This window comes from Podarcis gaigeae, assembly GCF_964106915.1.
Source record: "Podarcis gaigeae genome assembly, chromosome: 13".
Taxonomy (NCBI): Eukaryota; Metazoa; Chordata; class Lepidosauria; order Squamata; family Lacertidae; genus Podarcis; species Podarcis gaigeae.
This window is the reverse complement of record NC_139689.1, coordinates 1,402,368-1,425,018: the sequence shown is the minus strand read 5'-3', so window position 1 is coordinate 1,425,018 and position 22,651 is coordinate 1,402,368. Positions and strand designations below refer to the sequence as shown.

The following is a 22,651-nucleotide window of genomic DNA, read 5'->3' as shown; positions in this document are numbered from 1 at the left end:
CGATTGAAGAACAGGTGTAAATGCGAGTAAGGCAACTAAGAGACATGGGGTGAAAATCTTTTATAATATTTTAACTAAGATTTATATATTGCAGTACTTGAAGCAAGGATTTGGCAATATTCCAGGTTATGAAAAGTATTTTTTCTTTCCTTTTGTCTTTTTATCTTTTATCTTTTCCTTTTCTTTCTTTTTATTTTTATTAGTTTCCACTTTGGAAAGCATGTATATAAGTGTGCTTACAGTGTTATGCATTGTTCTTTGTTTAATTTCTATTTTTTTTTTGAAAAATTCAATAAATAAATAATTTAAAACGAAAGCAGGATGCAAGCCCAGGAGCACCGCTCTCCCCTCCTGGGGTTTCCGGCCACTGGGATTCAGAAACATGGCTGCCTCTGACTCTGGAGGCAGAGCAGAGCCACCGACAGGCCTCTCCTCCATTCATTTGTCTAAGCTTCTTTCAAAGCCATCCGGGATGGCGGGTGCCATGGTTCCTTGCCGGAGGGAATCCCATAGTTTAAAGACACACTGCATGGAAAAGTCATTAATAATAATAATAATAATAATAATAATAATAATAATAATAATAATAAATTTTATTTATATCCCGCCCTCCCCAGCCAAAGCCGGGCTCAGGGCGGCTAACAACAATCAAATAATCAAACAGTCAAATAATCACACATTCTAAATATTTCATTATAAAAATTAATTAAAATCAAATTGATGGCAACCGATTAAGCAAAATTCTGTGCAGGTTGCCAGAGGAGGGAGTCAGGCTGCGCCCTGACCAAAGGCCTGGTGGAACAGCTCTGTCTTGCAGGCCCTGCGGAAAGATGTCAGGTCCCGCAGGGCCCTAGTCTCTTGTGACAGAGCGTTCCACCTGAATCTTCCAACCTTCAGCATCATTGGAGGCCCACAAGTTTTGGCGGTATGCGAGATGGAGGAAACCTTCCCCCTATCCACTTTCTCTGACCTGTGTATCGTTTTGCAAACTTCTGTCATGTGGCCTCTTGCCCACTTTCCCCCTGAAAAGTCCCAAACATTGCCATCTTTCCTCACAGGGCAGGATCCTCTGCACCTGGGTTGCAACGGTGAGGACAGACTGGGCTAGGCTCGGTGGACTGCCTGGAGCCGGAGACAGGGCTCCGCTTATCCTCTTGCACCCGACTGCGTCCCTTGAACATCTTCCCTGCTCCTGCCAGGACGGGGAGGAAAGAAGGCCCTCTGAGCTTTGGGGAGGCGGCACCTACCCTGTAGTCGTATGTAGCATCCGGGTTCTCGTCACAGGCAATCACCTCCGGCGCCATCCAGTAAGGGGTGCCGATGAACGTGTTCCGACGCCCCACCGTGCGGTCCAGCTGGGCGCTGACCCCAAAGTCAACTGCAGGAGGGGGAAGAGAGAAGGAGAGTCGGCTGGTTGCAAAGGGGAGGGGGCACGTCGCAGACACGGGCCGGATCCACAGGGGGGAGGGCATGCAAAAGCTGTACGTTTCCCAGCACAATTCAAAGTCTTGGTGCTGATCTTTAAAGCCCTAAACGGCCCAGTATCCCTGAAGGAGTGTCTCCACCGCCATCATTCTGCCCGGAAACTGAGGTCCAGCTCTGAGGGCCTTCTGGCGGTTCCCTCACTGCAAGAAGCCAAGTTACAGGGAACCAGGCAGAGGGCCTTCTCAGTGGTGGTGCCTGCCCTGTGGAATGCCCTCCCATCAGATGTCAAAGAAAACACCTACTACCAGACTCTTAGAAGACATTTGAAGGCAGCCCTCTTTAGGGAAGCTTTTAATGTTTGATGCATTATTGTATTTTAACATTTTGTTGGAAGCCGCCCAGAGTGGCTGGGGAAACCCAGCCAGATGGGCGGGGTAAAAATTATTATTATTATTATTACTACTACTACTATTACTATTATTCCCACAGAGGCATGAAAGGCCCTCGGACCAGATGGAGATTCATTATTTGTACATTTTAATGCCACCTTTATCTTCCAAGGAGCTCAAGGTGATGTAAGTGCTTCTCCTTCTCCCCTTTTCGTCCTCTCAACAACCCTGTGAGGTAGGCGAGGCTGAGAGGCAGCAACTGACTCCAAGGTCACCCAGTGAGCTTCACGGCTGAGTGCGGATCTGAACCCGGTCTCCCGGGACGTAGTCCAACACGCTCTCGCCATGAGAACAAAGAGTTCCTTTGCTACGGCTGCTCTGGGCGAGTGACAGCTGGCACTGCTCTGAGGCACAGCTCAGGCTGCCTTGAGAAAAAGGTGGGGTATAAAGGCAGGGAAACAAATAAATGCAGACAGGGACTGAAGGAATGCATGTCGGTGTGGGTGTGGGGGTGTGTTGTGTATCTTCCCTTCACCTACCTAACTTCACCTCCGCGTTCTCGGTGAGGAGGACGTTCTGGCCCTTGATGTCTCGGTGGATCACCTTGTGTGCATGGAGGTGGGCCAGTCCCTGCAGGAAGAGAGAAGGCAGGCGTGAGGAGGGGGTCCCCGGTGCCCTAGCCAGGACATGGCTTCTGCAGCACACACACACACACACACACGGCTGCCCAAAGGCTGCCCCCCCTCCTGCAGATCCTCTTTTCTGCCCACCCACCCTGAGGATCTCCCGGCAGATGTAGGCGATGCAGTCCTCCTTCAGGGCGTTGCCTTTAGTGTTCTTCACCAGGTCTGTCACGGAGCCTGCGCCACAAAACTCCATCACCAGCTGCAGGAAGACAAAAGACCAGAGCAGTTGGTGGGGGGAGGAGCTCTGAAGCCCTCCAGCCAGGGGCAGGCAAAGGGGGAACACCCTATGCCATCCCACCTCTCCCCACCCCAAGATCTCCCTTGACCAACATCCCAAAGACCCCACTTGAGCTCTTTGGTCTGCAGAACTGGCCCTGTCGCAGGGTGTGACACAATCCCTGTTCCGCTTTTGCAAGAACTTGATATTTTAGCTCGGCAGCATCCACAGACTTCGCCTCTTGATAACAGGCAGGCGCCTTCGCTGTACCCAAAACATCCTGGTTTAGACAAGCCTGCCCAAACGTTCAGAAAGCCAGCATGGGCTTCCATCTGTTTTTGGCCTATTGATAATTTTAACTTTTCAAAAGCCTTAAATGATTGCTATTACTGTAATTGCTTAGTGAAAATTTCACTGTTTTATCTGTTTTGGTAAACTGCCTTGAGGTGGGGTTTTTTTTGGGGGGTGCAATTAAGCAGTGAAAACACGTCATGAAATAAATAGATACCCAAACACACATTGATAATTTTATTGTTCTTGTTTTTTGTAAATTGCCTTTTTGGGTTTAAATAATAATAATTTATTATCTATATGCCGCTCATCAGACTGGCTTGCCCCAGGCACTCTGTGCAGAACAGAACAGAACAGAACAGAACCAAGCAGCGCAAAAAAAAAAATCCATGAAACAAATAAATCAAGATACCTACACACAGACCCCAAATGGTGTCCCCCCCAGGACTCCCCCAGGGGCCAGTCACAGCCCTGCAGATGCAAGGGTTTCCTAAGGGGGTCCTGGGCCTCAGCAGACCCCTCCCAACTCCACCCCCTGAGCCTCACTTCCCCCTCCTCCTTACCCAGAGCTGGTCGTCATTCCCGGGGGGGCTCTTCTTAATGAAGGCCCCGTAGTAAGTGGCAATGTTGCGGTGGTGAGAGTACTTCTTCAGCATGTTGATCTCTTGCTTGATCTCTTCCTCTTCGTCCTTTTTTGTGGGGGGGGGGGGAGAGGTGGTGTCAAGAGGAGGCCAGAGCCACACCCCCCCCTGCTCAGAATTATCTCGAGAACAGCCACCCTTTGCTAGGGCTGCTGCCAGAGGAGGTGTGGTCATCTCCGGCCCTGCACCTTCCCCCCCAGCTGGCAGTCCAGCTGAGAAATGGGGCAGGGGGGAGGCCAACCGAGCATCCCCAAGCCCCCTCTTGCTGTACTGTACCTCCGTGACGTCCATGACTTTGATAGCAGCCAACTGCCCTGTCTTGACATGGCGACCCTGAGAGGGAGAGAGAAGAGAAGGAGGCAATGTCAACACAGACCTCTCTGGGTTGCTCTGCTCTTAGACTGCAAGCGCCTGGGGGGCAGAGACCTGACTGGTTTTGGCTAGGAAGCGTGGATAGCCCTATGTACTTGGGGTGGTGGGGTGTGTTTGCGAAGGGCTTCACTCCCCAGATCCTTGCAGCGCAGGCCCGGCAGAGGGAGCCAGAGGCCAGGCCAAGCCAAGTCCCTCTGCCTGATCAGACACCCCCCCCCCCAAAAAAAATGGAGGGGCTGAAAAGGATGGCTGGGACTCATCAGGACAGGAAATGGAGCATCACACCAAGCCAGTTTGCAGTTTCTGTGGATTCTGGATACAGTAGAATTCAATTCAAAAAGGAAGAAGAGAGAGGAAAAAGGAAGGCATATTGAAACAAATAGTTTGTAATGGAAAAAAATTAGCAAGTAATCCAAGGACAGGAAAGGGAGCTGAAATCAAGCCCCAAGGTGCGTGCACACACACACACACACACACACACACACACACACACACCAGACCCCTCAACAGCCCCAACGCAGAGAGGTCCTTCCACAAAGAGAAGGACATGGTCTGGAAGGCAAGCCTTAAGAGGAACAGTTGAGGGAGTTGGGGATGCTTCGCGTGGGAAAGAGGAGACGGAGAAAAGACACCATGGCCACCTTCAGATATCTCTAGGGCTGCCCCATGGAAGAGGGAGCAAGCTTGTTTCCTGCTGCCCCGGAGGGGAGGACCCGAACCAACGGATTCAAATGGCAAGAAAGGTGATTCTGACTGAACATCAGGGGGAACTTTCTGAAGGCAAGAACTGCAACGGCACAATGGCCTCCCTCGGGAGGGGGCAGACTCTGCTTCAGTGGAGGCTTTTAAGCAAAGGTAGGGGGGCCATCTGTCAAGGATTCCTTAGCTGCGACGCCTGCATGGCAGCGGGTTGGACTAGATGACCCCTGGGGGTCCCTTCCAACTCCACAGTTCTAGGAGTCTCGAACTGTACGCTTCGCCCTGCAAGCCCAGTGGTTGTGGGTCAGGGGGAGACACAAACTGCCGGTCAGAGGGCAAGACATGACCGCTGACTGCAGGGGGATGAGGCTAGATGAGCTTGAACTCATCAGGCTCGGGGGGGGGTCTCTCCCAGCCCTGCTAGGAGATTCCGCCGTTGGGGAGTGAACCTGGGACCCTCTGCATGCCAAGCAGTCAGAGGCAGCAACGCTTCCGAGTTCCAGTTTCTGGGTGTCCAGAGAATCGTAAGAGTTGCAAGGGACCCCCGGTCATCTAGTCCAACCCCCTGAAAAGCAGGAATCTCAACGCATGGTCTCCCATCCAATCTGAAACCATACCAGACCCTGCTTAGCTTTGCAAATGTGCCGGCCGTTTTATTGCTGCCTCGCCAGGTTGTCTTATGCCTGGGTCCTGCATGCAGGTTCCCCACAGACTGCTGTTCAGCCTCTGGGAGCCAAATGGGCCACTGGCCTCAGCCAGCAAATTCCTCTTATAGCCTTACGCTCTGCCAACTGAGCAGTACTGCCCCAAGTTGCGTAAGAGGAGGGGGGAGGGAAAGAGACCGAGCTTGAAGACAACAGACAGCAGGCTAGAGGGAGGAAGGGAGGGGATGCAGGTCATGGGGCAGGGGCCTGCAATGACCCCTGTCATCCCAAGCACCAATGGGCAGGTCAGAGACCCACAAAGCAGAAGGGCCTGTCAAAGCACCCAGATCTTCACCAGTAGCAAGAAGGGACAGTGGGGTGGGGGAAACAGGGGTGCCAAGCTGAATAAAATATGGGGGGAGGAGGTAAGCCACACCCCACATAAGATATGATGCACACACACTATTTGAAGGGCAATGTGCATAAACCTTGGGGGGCTAATACTTTACTGGAGGGAGGGCGAAGGGGAAGAATCACAGAACTGTAGACTTGGAAGGGATGCCAAGGGTTATCCAGTCCAACCCCCTGCAATGCAGAAATACAGCCCTCCCCCCTCCAACCCACCAGTTTTTGTGGCTTACTGCCCTGCTAGGACCTTTCACCACATCCACAAACACACCCTACAGGCCTCCTCCGCACCCCACACGTGTTGGCACCCTCCATGGCTCCATCCAGTCCCCCTGGCGTCTCCTCCATCGCCATGTGGGGGCTATTTGAGCACTATTGGGGGCTGGGGAGAAGGACAGGGAGAGCTGCGAAGCGTTTCTGCAAAGCCTCTCCCTCTCCTCCCTCCCCCCCACCGCCACTTCCCCGCTTGCCCTCAGCCATGTGCTGGCATTGTCTGTGGTGCCATGCAGCCTCACGCGTGGGCAGCCGTTGCCTGGCAACCGCCTCCCTCTTCCTTTCAGAGAGGCTCTGAAAAGCCTCTCTTCTCTCTCCCCCCAAATAAAATAAAAATCACTGCTGTGCGAACAGAATGATCTGGTACACCCTCTGAGCCTCTCCTGGGCGTGGAGAGACAGGAGAGAAGGAGGTCAGTTGGTAATGCCTCACCTGCTGCTGCCCAAGGGCCAGGTGACCCAGGAGGAGGACAGCAGCCTGGGCTTAGGTTTTTGCAAGAGAAGTCGGGAATAAGAACTGCGTCCTGGCTTAGTTTGCGCAGGAGTGCCTGGCTTTCTCAGTTTCAAAACTCTGGGTGGGAAGAGAGAGAATGGAGATCTTTTGGCCCAGCAAATGGCCGGGTTCTCCAGTTGGAGGATCTTGAGGGGGGGGGGGGCGGAGTGTCAGTGCAAAACCTCTTTGAAGGTGGGGATGGGGCTACGTCTGCCAGAAGCACCACCTGTCCTCTCTGCTTCCAGACAGCCTGACTGAAGCCCACCCACCCCTCGCACAGACACACCCACCCACCCTAGAAAACAGGTTTGCCCTCAAAGGGAAAGAGAAGCCAGAGGGAGAAATCAGCGTTGCCAAGATCACAGGCAGACTCCCTTCCCCAACCTGTCAGGCGGTGTGTTCAAAGGGAAAGGCATGGCAAGGTGGGGGGGGAAGGAGAGGGGAGGGGCAGCCTCCGACTCCCCCCCTTTCCTTGTCTCTGCTTCTGACAAGGCCTTCCTGCCCTGATGGAGGGGAGGGGGCCCAGGGAAACAAGCAGTTCGCTCTCCCACTCTTGTCCTTCCAGGTGCTCATTTGTGTGTGTGTGTGTGTGTGTGTGTGTACACACACATGGACTGAATTCGAGAAATTGGGGTGGGGAGCTTGCAGAGGGAAAACGTGCAGACTGCTGGTTCCCATAGGAACAAGGATGCAGCGACTGCAGGGACAGCAAGCCTGCATTGCTCAGGAGAGAAGCTCTGCAAGCCTGGAAAACGGACCTCTGCACACACAGCCTCCCAGTCCCACCCGAGGACCAGCTCAGCAGTGAGGGGAAAGCCCTCTGCACACGCTCAAAAGCACTCTCACTAAGCCTGAATGCAGGAAACAGACCTGGGGCCCCCATCCCCAAAGCTCCCTCTTTGCACCTGCCCTCTTGGGAACTTGGCTGCAGGGCTGTTATAGGGGAGGGGGGAGAAAGGGTCTTGCCCCACAGGGGTGGGTGTCAACCAAAGGGCCCCTGGGAGTCCTTCCCACTTTGGCTATGTGACGATTTGAAGGTGCCAAGTCCCAAGCACCCCTGGAGCAGGTAAGGATGCTTAAAAGAGCCAGCGGTGTGATGCAGCGGCATAAAAGGCAAATGCTGTTCTAGGCTGCGTCCACAGAAGTCTGGTGCTCAGATCAAGGGAAGGAATAGTGCCGCTCTATTCTGCCTTGATCAGAACCACACACCGAAAGGTCCTGTGTCCAGTTCTGGGCACCACGATTCTAGAAGGATGTTGACAAGCTGGAGGGTGTGCAGAGGAGGGCAGCCAAGATGATGAAGGCTCTGGGAACTAAGCCTTATGAGGAACGGTCGAGGGAGTTGGGTATGCTCAGCCTGGGAAGGAGGAGACTGAGAGGAGACAGGATAGCGATCTTCAAATATCTCAAGGGCTGCCCCATGGAAGAGGGAGGAAGCTTGTTTTTCTCCTGCTCCAGAGGGTAGGACTCGAACCAGAGGCTTCAATATACAAGAAAGGAGATTCTGACTAACAGGAAGAACTTTCTGACAGTGAGGGCCAGTGGGAGAGACTCCCACAAAAGGTTGTGGACTCTTTTTCCTTGGAGGTTTAAAAGCAGACGTTGGAGGGTCCCTCCCTGCTTACCTTATACACCTGTCCATACGTTCCATTGCCGACCACCTCCACCAGTTCAAATATTCCAGCAGGATCCTGTGGAGGGAGAGGGGTGGGGGTGTTAAGATTCATTGCATATATTCAGACGCCAGGCAAAAACTTTCCTGTTCAACCAAACCTTTGGTTGACTGACACCCAATGCCCATTTAAAATGTGTTGGGGGGTGTGTGTTGTTAATTGGGTTGCTTTTGTTTTGATCATGTATTTTGTGATTTTATATTGCGATTTTATCCTGTGAAACACACTGAGACCTGTGGCTATAGGGAAGTATAATAATAATAATAATAATAATAATAATAACTTTTTATTTATATCCCGCCCTCCCCAGCCGAAGCCGGGCTCAGAGCGGCTAACAACAATAAAAGTAACACAGCATTCTAAAATCAATTCATTCTAAAATCAATTCAAGTCAAATTAATGGCAACCATTGGGCTAGTGTTCTGTGGGGATTACCAAAGGAAGGGGTCAGACTGTGCCTTGGCCAAAGGCCTGGTGGAACAGCTCTGTCTTGCAGGCCCTGCGGAAAGATGTCAAGTCCCGCAGGGCCCTAGTCTCTTGTGGCAGAGCGTTCCACCAGATCGGGGCTGCGGCCGAAAAGGCCCTGGCTCTGGTTGAGGCCAGCCTAATCTCCCTGTGGCCCGAGACCTCCAAGATGTTTTTGTTTGAAGACCGAAAGGTCCTCCGAGGGACGTACCAGGAGAAGCAGTCCCGTAGGTACGAGGGTCCTAGGCCGCTTAGGTATATGAATTTAAGTAAATAAATAGATGATGATGCTGATGTTCTTATGATACTTGTGCCTCACCTCAGCACAAGGAGGCAAGTCCCCCTGGAGAAATGGTTCAGAGGCCGCTGCCCCCCTCCATTGGGCACATCCAGCCCTGCCACGGCTCCCCCCCTGCCCCCAAGAAGGCGGCTGCCTGGGCCCAGTGCCACACCTCTGCAACCCTTGCAGGACCGCCCTCCCCTATCTGGGCTACGCTCCGACAGTGGGACACATCCCTGGAGGCCAGTATTAATAGCTTCTCATTAGGGTGTGTGTGTGTGAGGGGGGGGGGGAGATCTGCAAGGAAGAGCCGCTTCCGTCTCTGAGGGCCAGATCCAGATCTGAGAAAGACCTTCAGCCGAGACGCCTTGAGGAAGGTGCACCTGAACGGGGCGCCATTCCTCCTCCTCAACCGAAGACAGCAGCACCTTCACTGCAGTGAGGGGAGGGGAAGAAGGACCCCCTCCCCCTGGAGGAGCTTAGGAACATGAGAAGAGCCTGCAGGATCCGGCCCCTGGCCCGTCTGGTGCAGGATCCTGTTCTCACAGGGGCCAGGCAGATGCCCTTAAGGCGAAGCACAAGAGCCACTCCCCTCCCTGCCTGCCATTTCCAGAAACTGGGATTCAGAGGCAGGTGCTGCCTCTTCCAGTGGAAGTGAGTTCCCCAGTTTAACCCTGCGCGGTGTGAAGGAGAACTTCCTTTTATCTGTCCCGAAACCTCCACTATTCAGTTTCATTTGGGTGCCCACAAATTCTGGCATTATGAGAGAGGGAGGAAAATAGTTTTAAATAAATTTAATAACACTTTTGTTATTTGTACCCTGCCTCTCTGTCTGGATTGCCCCAGAAAAGCCTTTCTCTATCCACTTTCTCCCTGCTATGAGATAAGGGAGGTACTGTTTTGCTGTTTCTGCTTTAATTATGTATTCATGCTTTTATCTTGTGAATCGCCCTAACACCTTTTGATGGTGTAGGAATCTAATTCAAAATAAAAATAAAAACGCCACGCACAATTTCATACACTTCTATCTTGCTGCCCCTTACTTGCCTTCCCCCTAAGCTCAAGGGCCCTGAACGCTGCACCCCTTTCGTTTTGGTAGCTCTTTTCAGAGACTTTTCCAACTCTGCAAATGCCCCTTTTGAGGTGAGGCTTGGCGGGGGCTCAAGGGCCTTGCTAGCTCACGGTGGCCAGGCAGCCCTTGGCCAGGAGACCCCGAGTGAACACCCGCCGAGGAGAGAGAGCCGTGAGCTTCTTGAGCGAGAGGAGGCCAAAGGCCAGCTTGGAGAGGAGATCCCAGAGTGGGACAGGGGCCAGGCCAGCCAGCAGCTGCTGCTGGGTGCAATGGGATACCTTGACTGCAGCTCTCCTCCTCCGGTTTCAGGAGTGCAGCAGCCCCGCAGCACCTGTGGCCCAGCGCCAGCCGCCTCCTTGGAAAGCAGATGGAGGGGAGGACGGGGTAGGATTACAACTGTCTGAGGCTCTGTGTGCAGGCACCAGGGAGAGGGTGCCTTGGTTTCCTCTTTGTGGAGAGACCTGCCTCACAAGCCTATTACTGCAAAGGTGAAGACAATCACCACCGCCTAATGGGCAAAATCCCTAAGTGGTTTGCACGAAATGCGTTAAGGTGGTTTTTTTTTAAAAAAGAGAAAAGGTGCAGCTTCCTGTCCTCACAGGGGCAGAACAGTGGCCTGCAGGAAACCTGCAAGGAAGATTCGAGCACAAGACCAACACTCTCCCATCCTGTGGGTCCCACTAACTGGTGTTCAGAAGCATTTCTGCCTCCAGCTGTGGAGGCAGAGCAGAGCCACTGTGGCTAGCAGCCCTCCATACCTCCCTCCTCCTCCTCCATGAATCTGCCTAATCCGCTTTTTAAGCGCTGTGGGTTAAACCACAGAGCCTAGGACTTGCCGATCAGAAGGTCGGCGGTTCGAATCCCCGGAACGGGTTGAGCTCCCGTTGCTCGGTCCCTGCTCCTGCCAACCTAGCAGTTCGAAAGCACGTCAAAGTGCAAGTAGATAAATAGGTACTGCTCCGGTGGGAAGGTAAACGGCATTTCCGTGCGCTGCTCTGGTTTGCCAGAAGCAGCTTAGTCCTGCTGGCCACATGACCCGGAAGCTGTAGGCCGGCTCCCTCGGCCAATAAAGTGAGATGAGCACTGCAACCTCAGAGTCGGTCATGACTGGACCTCATGGTCAGGGGTCCCTTTACCTTTAAGGTAGTGTCTGTGGGAGTATATTGTATTTTAAAAAAGGGGTATCAGAGTTGGGACTGAACCCCTGCGTATGATGCTGCTCTACCCTATAAAGCAGATTTTCCGTTTTCTCAGCGGGACATTGAGTGCTTTCCCTGACCCTTCCCCTCCCCTGGCACACCGCAAAAGGTGCAGGATAAGCAGGGTGGCGCTGTGGGTTAAACCACAGAGCCTGGGACTTGCTGATCAGAAGGTTGGCGGTTCGAATCCCTGGAACGGGTTGAGCTCCCGTTGCTCGGTCCCTGCTCCTGTCCACCTAGCAGTTCAAAAGCAAGTCAAAGTGCAAGTAGATAAATAGGTACCACTCCAGCGGGAAGGTAAACGGCATTTCCGTGCGCTGCTCTGGTTCACCAGAAGTGGCTTAGTCCTGCTGGCCACATGACCCGGAAGCTGTACGCCGGCTCCCTCGGCCAATAAAGTGAGATGAGTGCCGCAACCTCAGAGTCGGTCATGACTGGACCTAATGGTCAGGGGTCCCTTTACCTTTACCTAAGTTGGTGGCCATTGCTGCTGTCTCTTGCAGGAGGGAGTTCTATAGTTTTTACGCAGCATTTTAAACCAAAAATTGCAAAGAAATACATCGGTTGAAAACAGAAGCCATCAACAAAACGTTCAGCCAAGTATTGATCAAGTATCGATACATAACAGAACAGAACACTCTTGCTGAGACAGCTGCATCTTCAGGGGGTGTTTAAAGCTGGCTAGCGTTTCCCGCCTCATGAGTAGCTCATGGAAGGCTGTTTGGCTGCTGGCCTTCTTGGCTGGGGCAAGTGAGAGGGCAACAACAGCAGGAGTTAAACAGGGTTCCAGTTCCCGGTTGAAAAGATAAACCCAGTCCTGTGCTGCATTGTAAGAACTGCAGGGTTTGAGAAGGGGGGTGCCGCTGCCAGCGCAAAGTCTTCGGCGGCAACACAAGGTGAACCAGGCTGTTGCGAAATGTTCTGTGCCTGCTGCATCTGGGCCAGGTAGAAAAAAACCTCTCCTTCCATCCACAGGGGAACTGGAACAAAGAAGCCCAAAACAGCAGCTGCAGAACCCTGCAGGGGGAGGACACGACCAGACGGACGTCCCACAGGCAGGTGTGGGTCAAAGGCATGTACGGATCCCTCTGAGGGTTTAGCACACACCTCCCTGCACCTCTGCGAGGGCTTAACGCCCCTCCCAAATACAGCTGCCATTGTAGCATCTTATCTAACACTACAACTCAGGGACTGCCAATAATAAGAATAAGAATAAGAATAAGAATAAGAATAAGAATAATAATTTATTTATACCCCGTCCTCCCCAGCCAAGACCGGCTCAGGGCCGCTAACACCAAATATAAAAACAATTGATTGAAATACAGCTTAAAAAACAAGATTAAAATTCAACATTAAAATGCAACCTCATTTCAGTGGAAACTCAATCAAAAACTATTTTGGGGATGAAAACTTCAAGTCTTCACCAAGGCCAACTATCCAGACTGGTCCTACGTGGGCCAGAAAAAAGCCAGGGAAGTCCCCAAATAGGAGTTCCAACACAGAAGGAGAAAGGAAAAAAAGAAAGAGGGGGAGGCAATCAAATTGATTCCAAGCCAAAGGCCAGGAGGAACATATGGATCAGGCCCATGGCTCTGCCCTGTTCTCACAGGGCCCAACCAGATGCCCATTATGGGAAGTCCACGAGCAGGATTCGGGCACAAGGGCAACTCTGCCCTCCTGTGGTTTCAGGCAACAGGTCTTCAGAAGCACTGATGTCTCAGACAGTTTCTGGGCAGAGCCAGCGTGGCTGGGAGCCTTCCATGGCCCTCTCCTCTCTTCAGTCAAGGCTGCTGAGTGCTGGAATAGTTCAGACAGACAGAAGAAACTCCTTCTTCGCACAGCACAAAGTTAGGCTATGGAACTGCCTGCCACTGGAGGCAGGGATGGCCCGCCACCTGGATGGCTCTAAAAGAGGATGGGACAAATCCATGGAGGGGGGGGAGAGGGTGATTGATAGCTGCCAGCCAACATGGCTCTGCTCTGCTTCCACGGGTGCTTCTGAATTCCAGCCGCAGGGGTGAGCTGCTCTTGCGCTCAGCAACTGCTTGAGGGTTTCCCATCCTGCAAGCTGGACTAGAGGGGCCAGCAAGCTGGACTAGAGGGGCGGTGCTTGAGTCTTAGGAGTCCACCTCCCACCAGCTCAAGAACCAAGCCGTGCTATTTCCCCACCCGACGCCCACGCCCAGTCCAGGGTACAAACATCCCTGTCCGCTGGGGTGTGTGGGTTGCCAAGGCAAGGGCAAGTCCCTCCTGGAGGCTTGCCTGACCGAGTTGCCAACTGAGGGAAGAGGTGTCCCAGTTAAAGGGGCTGCTTTTGTTTCACTGCGTGCCAAGAGTTCCCGCGGTGCATGAGGCGGGGAGACGAGGCTACGAATCTGCAAGTCTACCTCTACCCTGCCCCAGTTTCCGACAAGGAGGGCCAGGAAACTGGGTTGCTGGAAGGCGCAGAAGGCAGCCCCTTTTCAAGAAACGAATAGCTTTCCGGAAAAAGGAAGAACCAACGAGTTCCACAAGTTAACTGGGCACTGTGTGGAGCCCAGGTATCTCCGCCCCCCAGGCTAGGCATGGCTCCCCTTTCTTCACAGAGTTTCTATGGGGGTCCTGGCTTTCAGCCCACACCCCCTTCCCAGCATTCTTTGCTCCAAGGTGGCACACAGGACTCGCACTGGGGAAGGAGCCAGTCGCCTTCTGGTTCTCTTGGTGGTGGTGGGCCTCTCACCCCCACCTCCCTCCTTCCCCAGCCTGCCAAATCCAGCGCGTGGCTCCTGGCCGTGGCCCCCCACCCCCCACAGGAGAAAGAGACCCTTTTCTGATCTGGTTCTCAGCCTCCCTCGGACTCCAGGCCTCCCAGCAAAGTCCGTCACAAGGCTTGACTTGGGAACGAAGCCAGAAGCAGCAAATCTCTCCGGCCACCTGCCACCACCGCCAATTTCTCCCCAGGAACTCAGGACTCCGGGGTCTCTTGGTTGTAGGAGGCGGGGGGGGGAGGGGAGGTGCCACCTAGTCAGGGGGCACAATCTGCATAGGAAAAGGAAAGCGAGTGGTTTGTGTGGGGCACACCTGTTGGAAGTGTGGGGGGAGCAGAGGCGCTTGCTCCCTTTGGGGTCAGAGGAGGGGGGGCGTGGGAGGCGAGACAATGGGAGGGGGAAGGCTGCACAACGCTCCTTGGCCCTTGGAGGGAGTTTTGGGGGGGCGGCTGTGAGTCAGGCGGCAGGGAGAGGCAGGAAGGGAAAGAAAGGGAGAAAATGGACGAGCAGAAACAGCCGCCCACTGGCACAGCTCTCTCCACAGGCCCTGCCCACGCCATGCGCCAGGAGGAGGAGGAGGGCTCCCTGCGGCATCAGCAGCCGCCCTCACCTGGAAAACCGGAACGGAGCCTGCTTGTGACACAGAGGGAAATCAAGCGAAAAAGCCCCAGCATGCAGGTGACACAGCAACTGTTCACGAAGAGCAGCGCACCCCAAAAAGCAGCGACCCAAGGGAGGGGCTGGCTGAACCTGGTGGCAACCAAACAACCCCCCTTTGTGCTGCACATTGGCAGCTCCTGCAAAATGGGCGCATTTCCCCCGGCAGATCTCCAGCAGTGCACAACCTCCAGGGTGAGGGTCAGGCAGCACCTCTGAGCCCCAGAGCAAGAGTGGAGCATGGGTGCGTGGAGACCACAGCTGTTGCACCCAGGACACCCACCAGTGGGCTTCCCATTGGGGCATCTGCAAGGAACAGGATGCTGGACTGGGTGGACTGATCCAGCTGCTGAGCTCCTTCTATATATGTACTGCTGACTTGTTGGATTTATACGCCACCTTGTTCTCTATGGAGCTCAAGTCAGCTTACACGGTTCTCCGCCCTCCTCCAGTAATCCCTGTAACAACCCTGTGAGGTAGGCTAGACCGAGAGGGGCAGAGACTGGCTCACAAGGTCACACCCAGTGAGCGCCATGGCAGCCGAGTGGGGATTTGAACCCTGGCGCTGCTCCCTTCCAATTTTGCCAAGGGGCACATTTTGGAGTGGCCTTCCTCTGCGTCAGCTCAGGGTCTCCTGTCCCCCTTCCAACGCCCAGCTCCTCCCTCTCTTCTGCTCTCCCCCCATTGCACACTGCCAGGGTCTCCCTCGCCCTGCTGCCCGGGGGTTAAGTGCGGGGGGGGAAGGGGGGCAGGAGAAGCGCTGCCCTAGTGCTCTGCTCAGAGGCTTCCCGTCTGCCTTTTAATTACAAATCACCTGCTGGTTGCCGGTTTGTAATCAGGTTAGGCAAAGACCCCTAAGCCGATTTGTGGGGATGGCGTAGGAACCAGCTCCTGCTGACAAGCAGCAGGTCTGAGCCAGGGGGTGGTGGCTTCTCTCTGCTCTTGGAGGGGCAAGGCACACACACAAACACAATTCCCTCCCAGAGGTGCTGGGCGATGTTGGCTCTGGTGGGGAGAGGGGGTGCCGCCCCACAGCGCAAGACAAGCAGCAGGGAGGCTGGAGGGGGAGAGGGTGGCATTTCTGGTCTCTCATCTCCATGTGTAAAGAGTCCCAGAAGCCCACCTAGCACTGAGAATGAAAGGCAAGCCAACTGGATCTAGCCAAACAACAACAATAATAACAATAATTCATTATTTATACCCCACCCATCTGGCTGGGTTTCCCCAGCCACTTTGGGGGGCTCCCACCAGAATATTAAAAACATGATGAGACATTAAAAGCTTCCCTGAACAGGGCTGCCTTCAGATGTCTTCTAAAAGTCAGATAGTTTTTTATTTCCTTGAAATCTGGTGGGAGGGCGCCACCACCGAGAAGGCCCTCTGCCTGGTTCCCTGTAACCTCACTTCTTGAAGGGAGGGAACTGCCAGAAGGCCCTCGGCGCTGGACCTCAGTGTCCAGGCTGAATAAAGGGGATGGAGATGCTCCTTCAGGTTTACTGGACCGAGGCTGTTTAGGGCTTTCAAGGTCAACACCAACACTCGGAATTGTGCTCGGAAACATACTGGTCTCGGTGGCCGCCCCCAGTCACCAGTCTAGCTGGGGCATTCTGGATTAGTTGTAGTTTCTGAGTCACCTTCAAAGGTAGCCCCACGTAGAGCGCAAGGCAGTAGTCCAAGCGGGAGATAACCAGAGCATGCACCATTCTGGCGAGGCAGTCCACAGGCAGGTAGGGTCTCAGCCTGCGTACCAGATGAGTACCAAAGGCTCATCTTGGCCAGTATGCAACATCCAGTTCTTACAGCGGCCAACCAGAGGCCTCGACTGGGAATCCCACAAGAAGGATTGCAGGACAAGAGCCACTCTCCCTCCTTCTCCCGGTTTCCAACAACTGCACAGCCTTCATCAGGGCGAGGGGCCATTGAAAGCCCTCTGCTCCTCCATGATTTTGTTCTCTTTTAAAGCCGTGAATGCTGGCAGCCATCGCTGCCTCCTGCAGCAGCAAGTTCTACAGTTGAACTACATGAAGAGGTATTCCTTTTCCTACGCCACCGGCGCTGCCCGTGTTCTGCATCCACCTCAGAGAGGATCATAGGAAGCCTCCTCTCAGAACTGGACAGACAGGCAGCTCACCTGAAGGCCCAGCTGGCACCCTCCAGCAGCTCTGGGCCACAACTCCCACCCGCCGCCACCCAGCAGGGCCACATGGGATCAGCCAGGGATGAAGGCTGGCAAAGTATGCTTTAAGGTAAGCTGTCCGCCGCTGGCAGCCCCAGAGTGAGAGAATCACAGAGCTGGAAGGGACCCCCGGGGTTGCCTAGACCGACCCTCTGCAATGCAGGAAGGAAGAAAATCTGGCAGGTGGCCCCCCGACCTCTGCTCAAAGACCTCCAAGGAAGAAGAGACCATCCCCAAGGGAGCCACAGCTTTACACCCAGCCTGGCTTGGGCCCAGCATCCGCACTAAGCGACGGGGCCTGTTGCCCGGGCTCAGCCACATTGGAGGGAAGCTGCAGGCTGAGCAAGAGACTGCGCCAAGAGTCGTCGTCCCCCCCTCCCACTCCGCCGAAGAGGCAGAGAGGCGGCTCCCACCCAGCTGCCTCCTCAGTCTCCATGGCAGCCTTCCTGAATTAGATGCAGCTTTGGCTGCTTCCCTGCCTGCCTCCAGCTCAGCTTGTTCTGATCGCAGGGAGGAGTGGCGGCCCCCAGGCAGCTCTGCCACAAGCCCCCTCTTGGACCTGCCACCACCAGACAGACCCTTGGTCCATCTAGGTCAGTGCTGCCTACACTGACTGGCAACAGCGGCTGTGCTGGGTCTCTCCCAGCCCTTCCTGCAGATGCCGTCGGGGACTGAACCTGCGACCTTCTGCATTCAAAGCAGGAGCTCTGCCACTGAGCTATAGCCCCTCCTGTTCTGCCAGGACACAACCTCCTGTCCACCCCGACAGAAGCCCTGGCAGGTATTGCCCCTGACCCTCAGTGCCAGGCTCTATGCGCAAGGAGAGCATCCAGGTCGCATCGCGAGCCCCACACTGCACTTTTGGCAAATGGCACGCTTCCCACGGGCTCCCTTATTTCACAGGGAGTGTCACCTTCTGGGTTCCTGCCGGCATCAGTGTGGGTCCATCCCCCTGAGACTAGGTGGCGAGAAAAGGGTGGGTGGGGAGAAGAGGAATAAGAAGGCAGGGGGTGGAGTGGGGGGGGGCAGCAGCGCATGCAGGAGAGAAATTGGAGCAGCCAGGCCTACGATCAACAGCTTTGCCAACAAGACGCCAACCCACCCTCCCTCTCCTGCTCCACATCCGATCCAGATCCACACGGGGGGGGGGGGGAAGGGTTTCTCCCCAGAAGCCTCTGCAATTCCCCAGCCCTCCACCCCATTTCCTGTCAACAGACAGGAAAGTCCCAGGTTCTCTGGCGTAAGGAGAGAGCCTGCAGGCCCAAAGGGGCCCGTCTGGTCCAGCACCCTGTTCTCACAGTGGCCAACCACAGGATCATAGAATTATGTAGAGAGGGAAGAGATCCCGGGGGTCATGTAGTCCAACCCCCTGCAATCCTGCCTTGGGGTGGGCTCAAACCACCAACCTTCTGGTTAACAGCCAGATACACTGACCCATTGCGCCACAGAGGCGCCTGTGCGGAATCCACAGACAGGACATGGACACAAAAACACTGTCCCCTCGTGTGGCTTCCAGCAACTGGCATTCAGAAGCCATCTGAAGGCAGCCCTGTTTAGGGGAGTTTTTAATATTTAATGTATTATTTTTAACACTCGATTGGGAGCCACCCAGAGTGGCTGGGGAAACGCAGCCAGATGGGTGGGGAATAAGTAATAAATTATTATTATTATTATTATTATTATTATTATTATTATTATTATCATTATTAAGTAGCACAGAGCCATCCGACAGCCCTCTCCTCCTGCATGAATTCTTCTGAAGCCATCCAAGATGGCAGTCATCATGACCTCTTGTGGCAGTGAGTTCCACAGTTTAACCCTGCACCGCGTGGAGAATGACTTCCTTTCATCCATCCTGAATCCTCCAGCACTCAGCTTCATAGGAAGTCCATGAGTTCAACTGTTATGAGTATTTTGCCACTGCCTCGCAATCGGCTGGACTGGCAACTGAAAATCTAACCCTGACACTGGGCTTGGGAGGGGGAGGAGAAAAGGTATTTGGGGGAAGAGCCACAGCTCAGTGATACAGCAGCTGAATCTCTGGGCCGGCGAGTCCGAGCCCCACAATGGGCAAAAGTTTCCTGAATTGCAGGGGGCTGGACTAGACGATCCTCAGGGTCCCTTGCAACTCTTATGATTATAAAAACAGATTAAAACCTGCACAAGCTTTCTAAACATCTGCTTTGTGTGCAGGATGTCCCAGGATCAGTCCCCAGAGGCAGGGCCAGGCAGGCCTGGGAAAGATTCTCTGCCGGAAACCCTGGCCAGCTGCCGCTGCCAGTCAGTGTAGGCAATGCTAAGTTGGATAGAGAAAGGGTCTGACTCGGTTTTAAGGCAGCTTCCTGTGTTCCTCTCTGGACTTGGGAGGACACAACCCCTGCAGTCCGCAGGACAGGCCACTCCCCACGACACTCCCACCGGTGGATTCTGCAGCCCGCTAGCCGGAAACTCCCTTAGCTTCAGACAGTACAGAAAACGAAGGTCACCTGTCAGAGATGTTTTAGTTGAGGTTCCTGAAATTGCGGGGGGTTGGACTGGGTGACCCCAGGATTCTATTACTCTTTTCCAAAGCACAGCTGTTGGCTGGATGCTGGCAAAAGGCAACTTGTTCCCAGTTTCATGTGGTCCAGAGGAACACACAGCGGGAGGCCTCCCTGCAGGGCTGTTGGCTCAGCGCCCCGAGTCATAGACTTTGCCCTCCCCTCCTCCTCCACTGTGGGCCTCTAGGAAGGACTTTGCCTCCTGCTCCGCACGGTGGACACCCCTTCCGGCCTTCCTGGGCATCCCCTCTGCAAAGAGAAAGCCCTTGAAGGAAGCAAGCTTCTCCACCTCTGTTGCTGCTGCTGCAGCAGCACTCTCTTCCTTCGCCACCACCAAGCCAGGGCGTGACATTTCCACAGCGGTCTCCGCGGCAGGAGGTAGCCAGGCCCTTCCCCAGACAGGCACTTGGACTCCCTATTAATTCACAGCACAGACGCCCCCGGGGGGACGCTTGAAGGCGAACCGCAGTGGCGGAGCTCGTGACCCTGGGGGGAAGAGGATAGTTACACCACCGCCTCCAATTCCCCCCACTAGAGATCAAGCCGCAGGAACCCACCAACTCAGCTTCCAGGACACCGAAAAAAGCACAGCCGCTGGTCTAAAAAGAAAACACCCACCAAGCACAAAGGGGGGGGCGGGCGATTCCTTTGTGGATTCGCTGAACCCAGCTTGTCCTTGCCTCCAAGAGAGGGTGGCAGGGACACCTCTGACACATGTCACAGCAACACCTAAGGCAGGTGTTTTGGGACTACAACTCCCATCATCCCTAGCTAACAGGACCAGTGGTCGGGGATGATGGGAACTGTAGCCTGAAAACATCTGGCGGGCTGAGTTTGGGGGTGCCTGACCTAAGGTGTCAGGTGCTGAGCTTGGCCCCCTGCGGCCTGGACGCTGCAGCCGCAGCCCAGGATTCTTCGGTGAAAGATTCCTGCATTGCACAAGGTTGGACTAGATGACACTCAGGGCCCCTTCCAACCCCACAAGTCTGCGATTCACAGCCAGAGCACAATGCCAAACCCTGTCAGTGCCATCCAATTCCTGCACAGTCCCTTTGCCTTCCGAGGTTTCACCAGACAGTGCACGGATGAACTCAGGAGGACAGCAAGAGAAGGTGGGAGGCAACCCTGGCTGGGCACCTGGGCCAGGAGGAGGAGGAGGAACCAGTGACTTCCCAGGGACTTTGCGGGACTTTTCAGACCTGGTCAAGGTGCTCCTAGGCAGAGTGGCAAGCGGGGAGGAAACCCTAAGGTGCAGACAGCAGCAGCAGCAGCAGCTGGAAGAGCTTCCCTTTTCTTAGAATCAAAGAACTGCAGAGCTGGAAGTGACCCAAAGGGGCATCTAGATGAAGCCCTTTCAGCAAAGACAGCTGTGAGGAGAGACCCTCAAACCTAGTCCAGCATCCGTGTCCCCACAGTGGGCAGCCAAGTGCCCCAATGTCTTATCACTCATGAATTTGTCTGTCTGAGATGGGGGGTGGGGGGGTGGGATTAAAATATCTGCAGTATTTACTTGGTCATCTCTGTTGGAGAAATCATGAGAGCCAGCGTGGCATAGAGGTTAGAGCAGGGATCCCCAAACTCGGCCCGCCAGCTGTTTTGGGACTACAACTCCCATCATCCCTAGCTAACAGGACCAGTGGTCAGGGATGATGGGAATCGTAGTCCCAAAACAGCTAGAGGGCTGAGTTTGGGGGTGCCTGGGTTAGAGTGTTGGGAGAGAACCTAGGAGAGAACAGCCTGGTTCAACCCCCCCCCCAAACTCAGCCAGCTGTGACCTTTGGGGCCAATCATTGCTTCCTCTTAGCCCAGCCTACCTCACAGGGCTGCTGTGGGGATTAAATGAGGAAGGGGAGGACCATATTTTTCCTTGGAGAAAAGTATAAATGCAGTAAGTAAATATGTAAAATGGACCTACAAGCATTATGAGACCGAGTCAGCAAGAATCTCCAGGATCAGCATTTTTGCAGTGATGTGGAAGACTCACACCCCAACCTCATTTTCTTCACCTCTCAGAAGGGGTGGGGGGTTTAGGACTAGGCTGCTGTGTGTTTGGGGTGGGGTTTTTCTCCTTTTCATCTGGGCGAGGCCTTTCCATCAAAGGCATTAGGATGGCAAAGGAATCCACTGGGCACCCCCAAGATGGGGGTGAAGAGAAGCGGTCTGGGCTCCCTCCCTTGTAGCCCAGCCAGCCTGCTTGCAAAATGCTTATTCAACCCTAGCCACGGGAGAGGAAAAGCAGGTTGGGGCAGATCCGCCTTGAGCAAAGAGAGCAGCCCCACCCTGGAGAGAAGGCAGGAGCGGGGCCACTTCATCTCATGCGAGAGGAGGAGGGCTGAGAGAGAGGAGCAGAGCGGCTGCTCAGATCTCTTCCCCCAGCCCCACGAGGAAGGGGCACCCAAGTAGTCCAACCCCTTCTTAGAGCTGGAACAGGCAAAATGCATCCTGTTCTCACAGGGGCCAACCAGATGGATTCAAAGGCAAGAGATCTCTTTGCTCCTGTGGTTTCCAGCAACTGGCTTTCAGAAACAGCTGTGGAAGCAGATCAGAGCCTCACTCACGGCTCACAGCCATCAATAAATAGCCCTTTTCTCCAGTTCTCTTTTCAAGCCATAAAGGAGTGAAAGCTGTGGGAGTGAGTTCCACAGCTGAACACTGCACTGCATGAAGGACTTCACTGTCAGGGCGCCTAGACACCATGTCAGGTCAGCTTGCACCTGTTGGGTTGGCGGGGGGGGGGGGGAAGCTCAAGGTTTGCATTTCAGGAAGCAATGCAGCCAAACTGCACACTGCAGGGACGTTGGAGGAGAGAGAGAGGACAGAGAGACGGCTGAAATGTCTTCCTGATTTTGGCAGCCAACCCAAGACTTCTCTGTTGAGCCTTCCAGAAGTTTGGTGAGGGGGCGGGCTTGTCACTCCTCTCTAACATGGTGGCCTCACTGGTGGACAGAATCACAGAACTGCAGAGTTGGAAAGGACCCGGGAGGGTCATCTAGTCCAACCCCCTGCAACGCAGGGATCACAGCTAAGGAATCCCTGACAGACGACTACACAGCCTCTGTTTAAAAGCCTCTCTATCCCCCAACCTCTCTATCCCCCACCCAACACACAAAATGCAGAAGAGGGGCTGAGAGGACAGCACCCCCCCCAAATGCTGCCTCCACCCCCTTTGGAGGGGGTGGCGTTCACCCTTGTCAGCTTGAAGGGCCTCTCTCCTGAATCCTACATCACAAGCGGCAGGTGAGCGGCAGGTGAAGTGCCACCCTGGGTGGGGGAGACAGACTCCTTCATTCCCCTCTCCCACTTCC

At 54.3% G+C, this 22,651-nt stretch overlaps 1 protein-coding gene across 10 annotated transcripts in view; it reads right to left on the bottom strand.

The window, feature by feature from the left end:
• MINK1 (misshapen like kinase 1) overlaps positions 1-22,651 on the bottom strand; it is a 60,765-nt gene that overhangs the window by 35,173 nt on the left and 2,941 nt on the right. For all 10 annotated transcript variants that reach the window (XM_083706506.1, XM_083706508.1, XM_083706510.1 and 7 more), the window contains exons 2-7: positions 8,163-8,228; positions 3,926-3,982; positions 3,572-3,697; positions 2,589-2,699; positions 2,354-2,444; positions 1,248-1,378 (exon numbers count right to left, since the gene is read on the bottom strand). In XM_083706506.1, the coding sequence (XP_083562632.1) occupies positions 1,248-1,378; positions 2,354-2,444; positions 2,589-2,699; positions 3,572-3,697; positions 3,926-3,982; positions 8,163-8,228 (582 nt within the window). The remainder of the gene's footprint in view (positions 1-1,247; positions 1,379-2,353; positions 2,445-2,588; positions 2,700-3,571; positions 3,698-3,925; positions 3,983-8,162; positions 8,229-22,651) is intronic.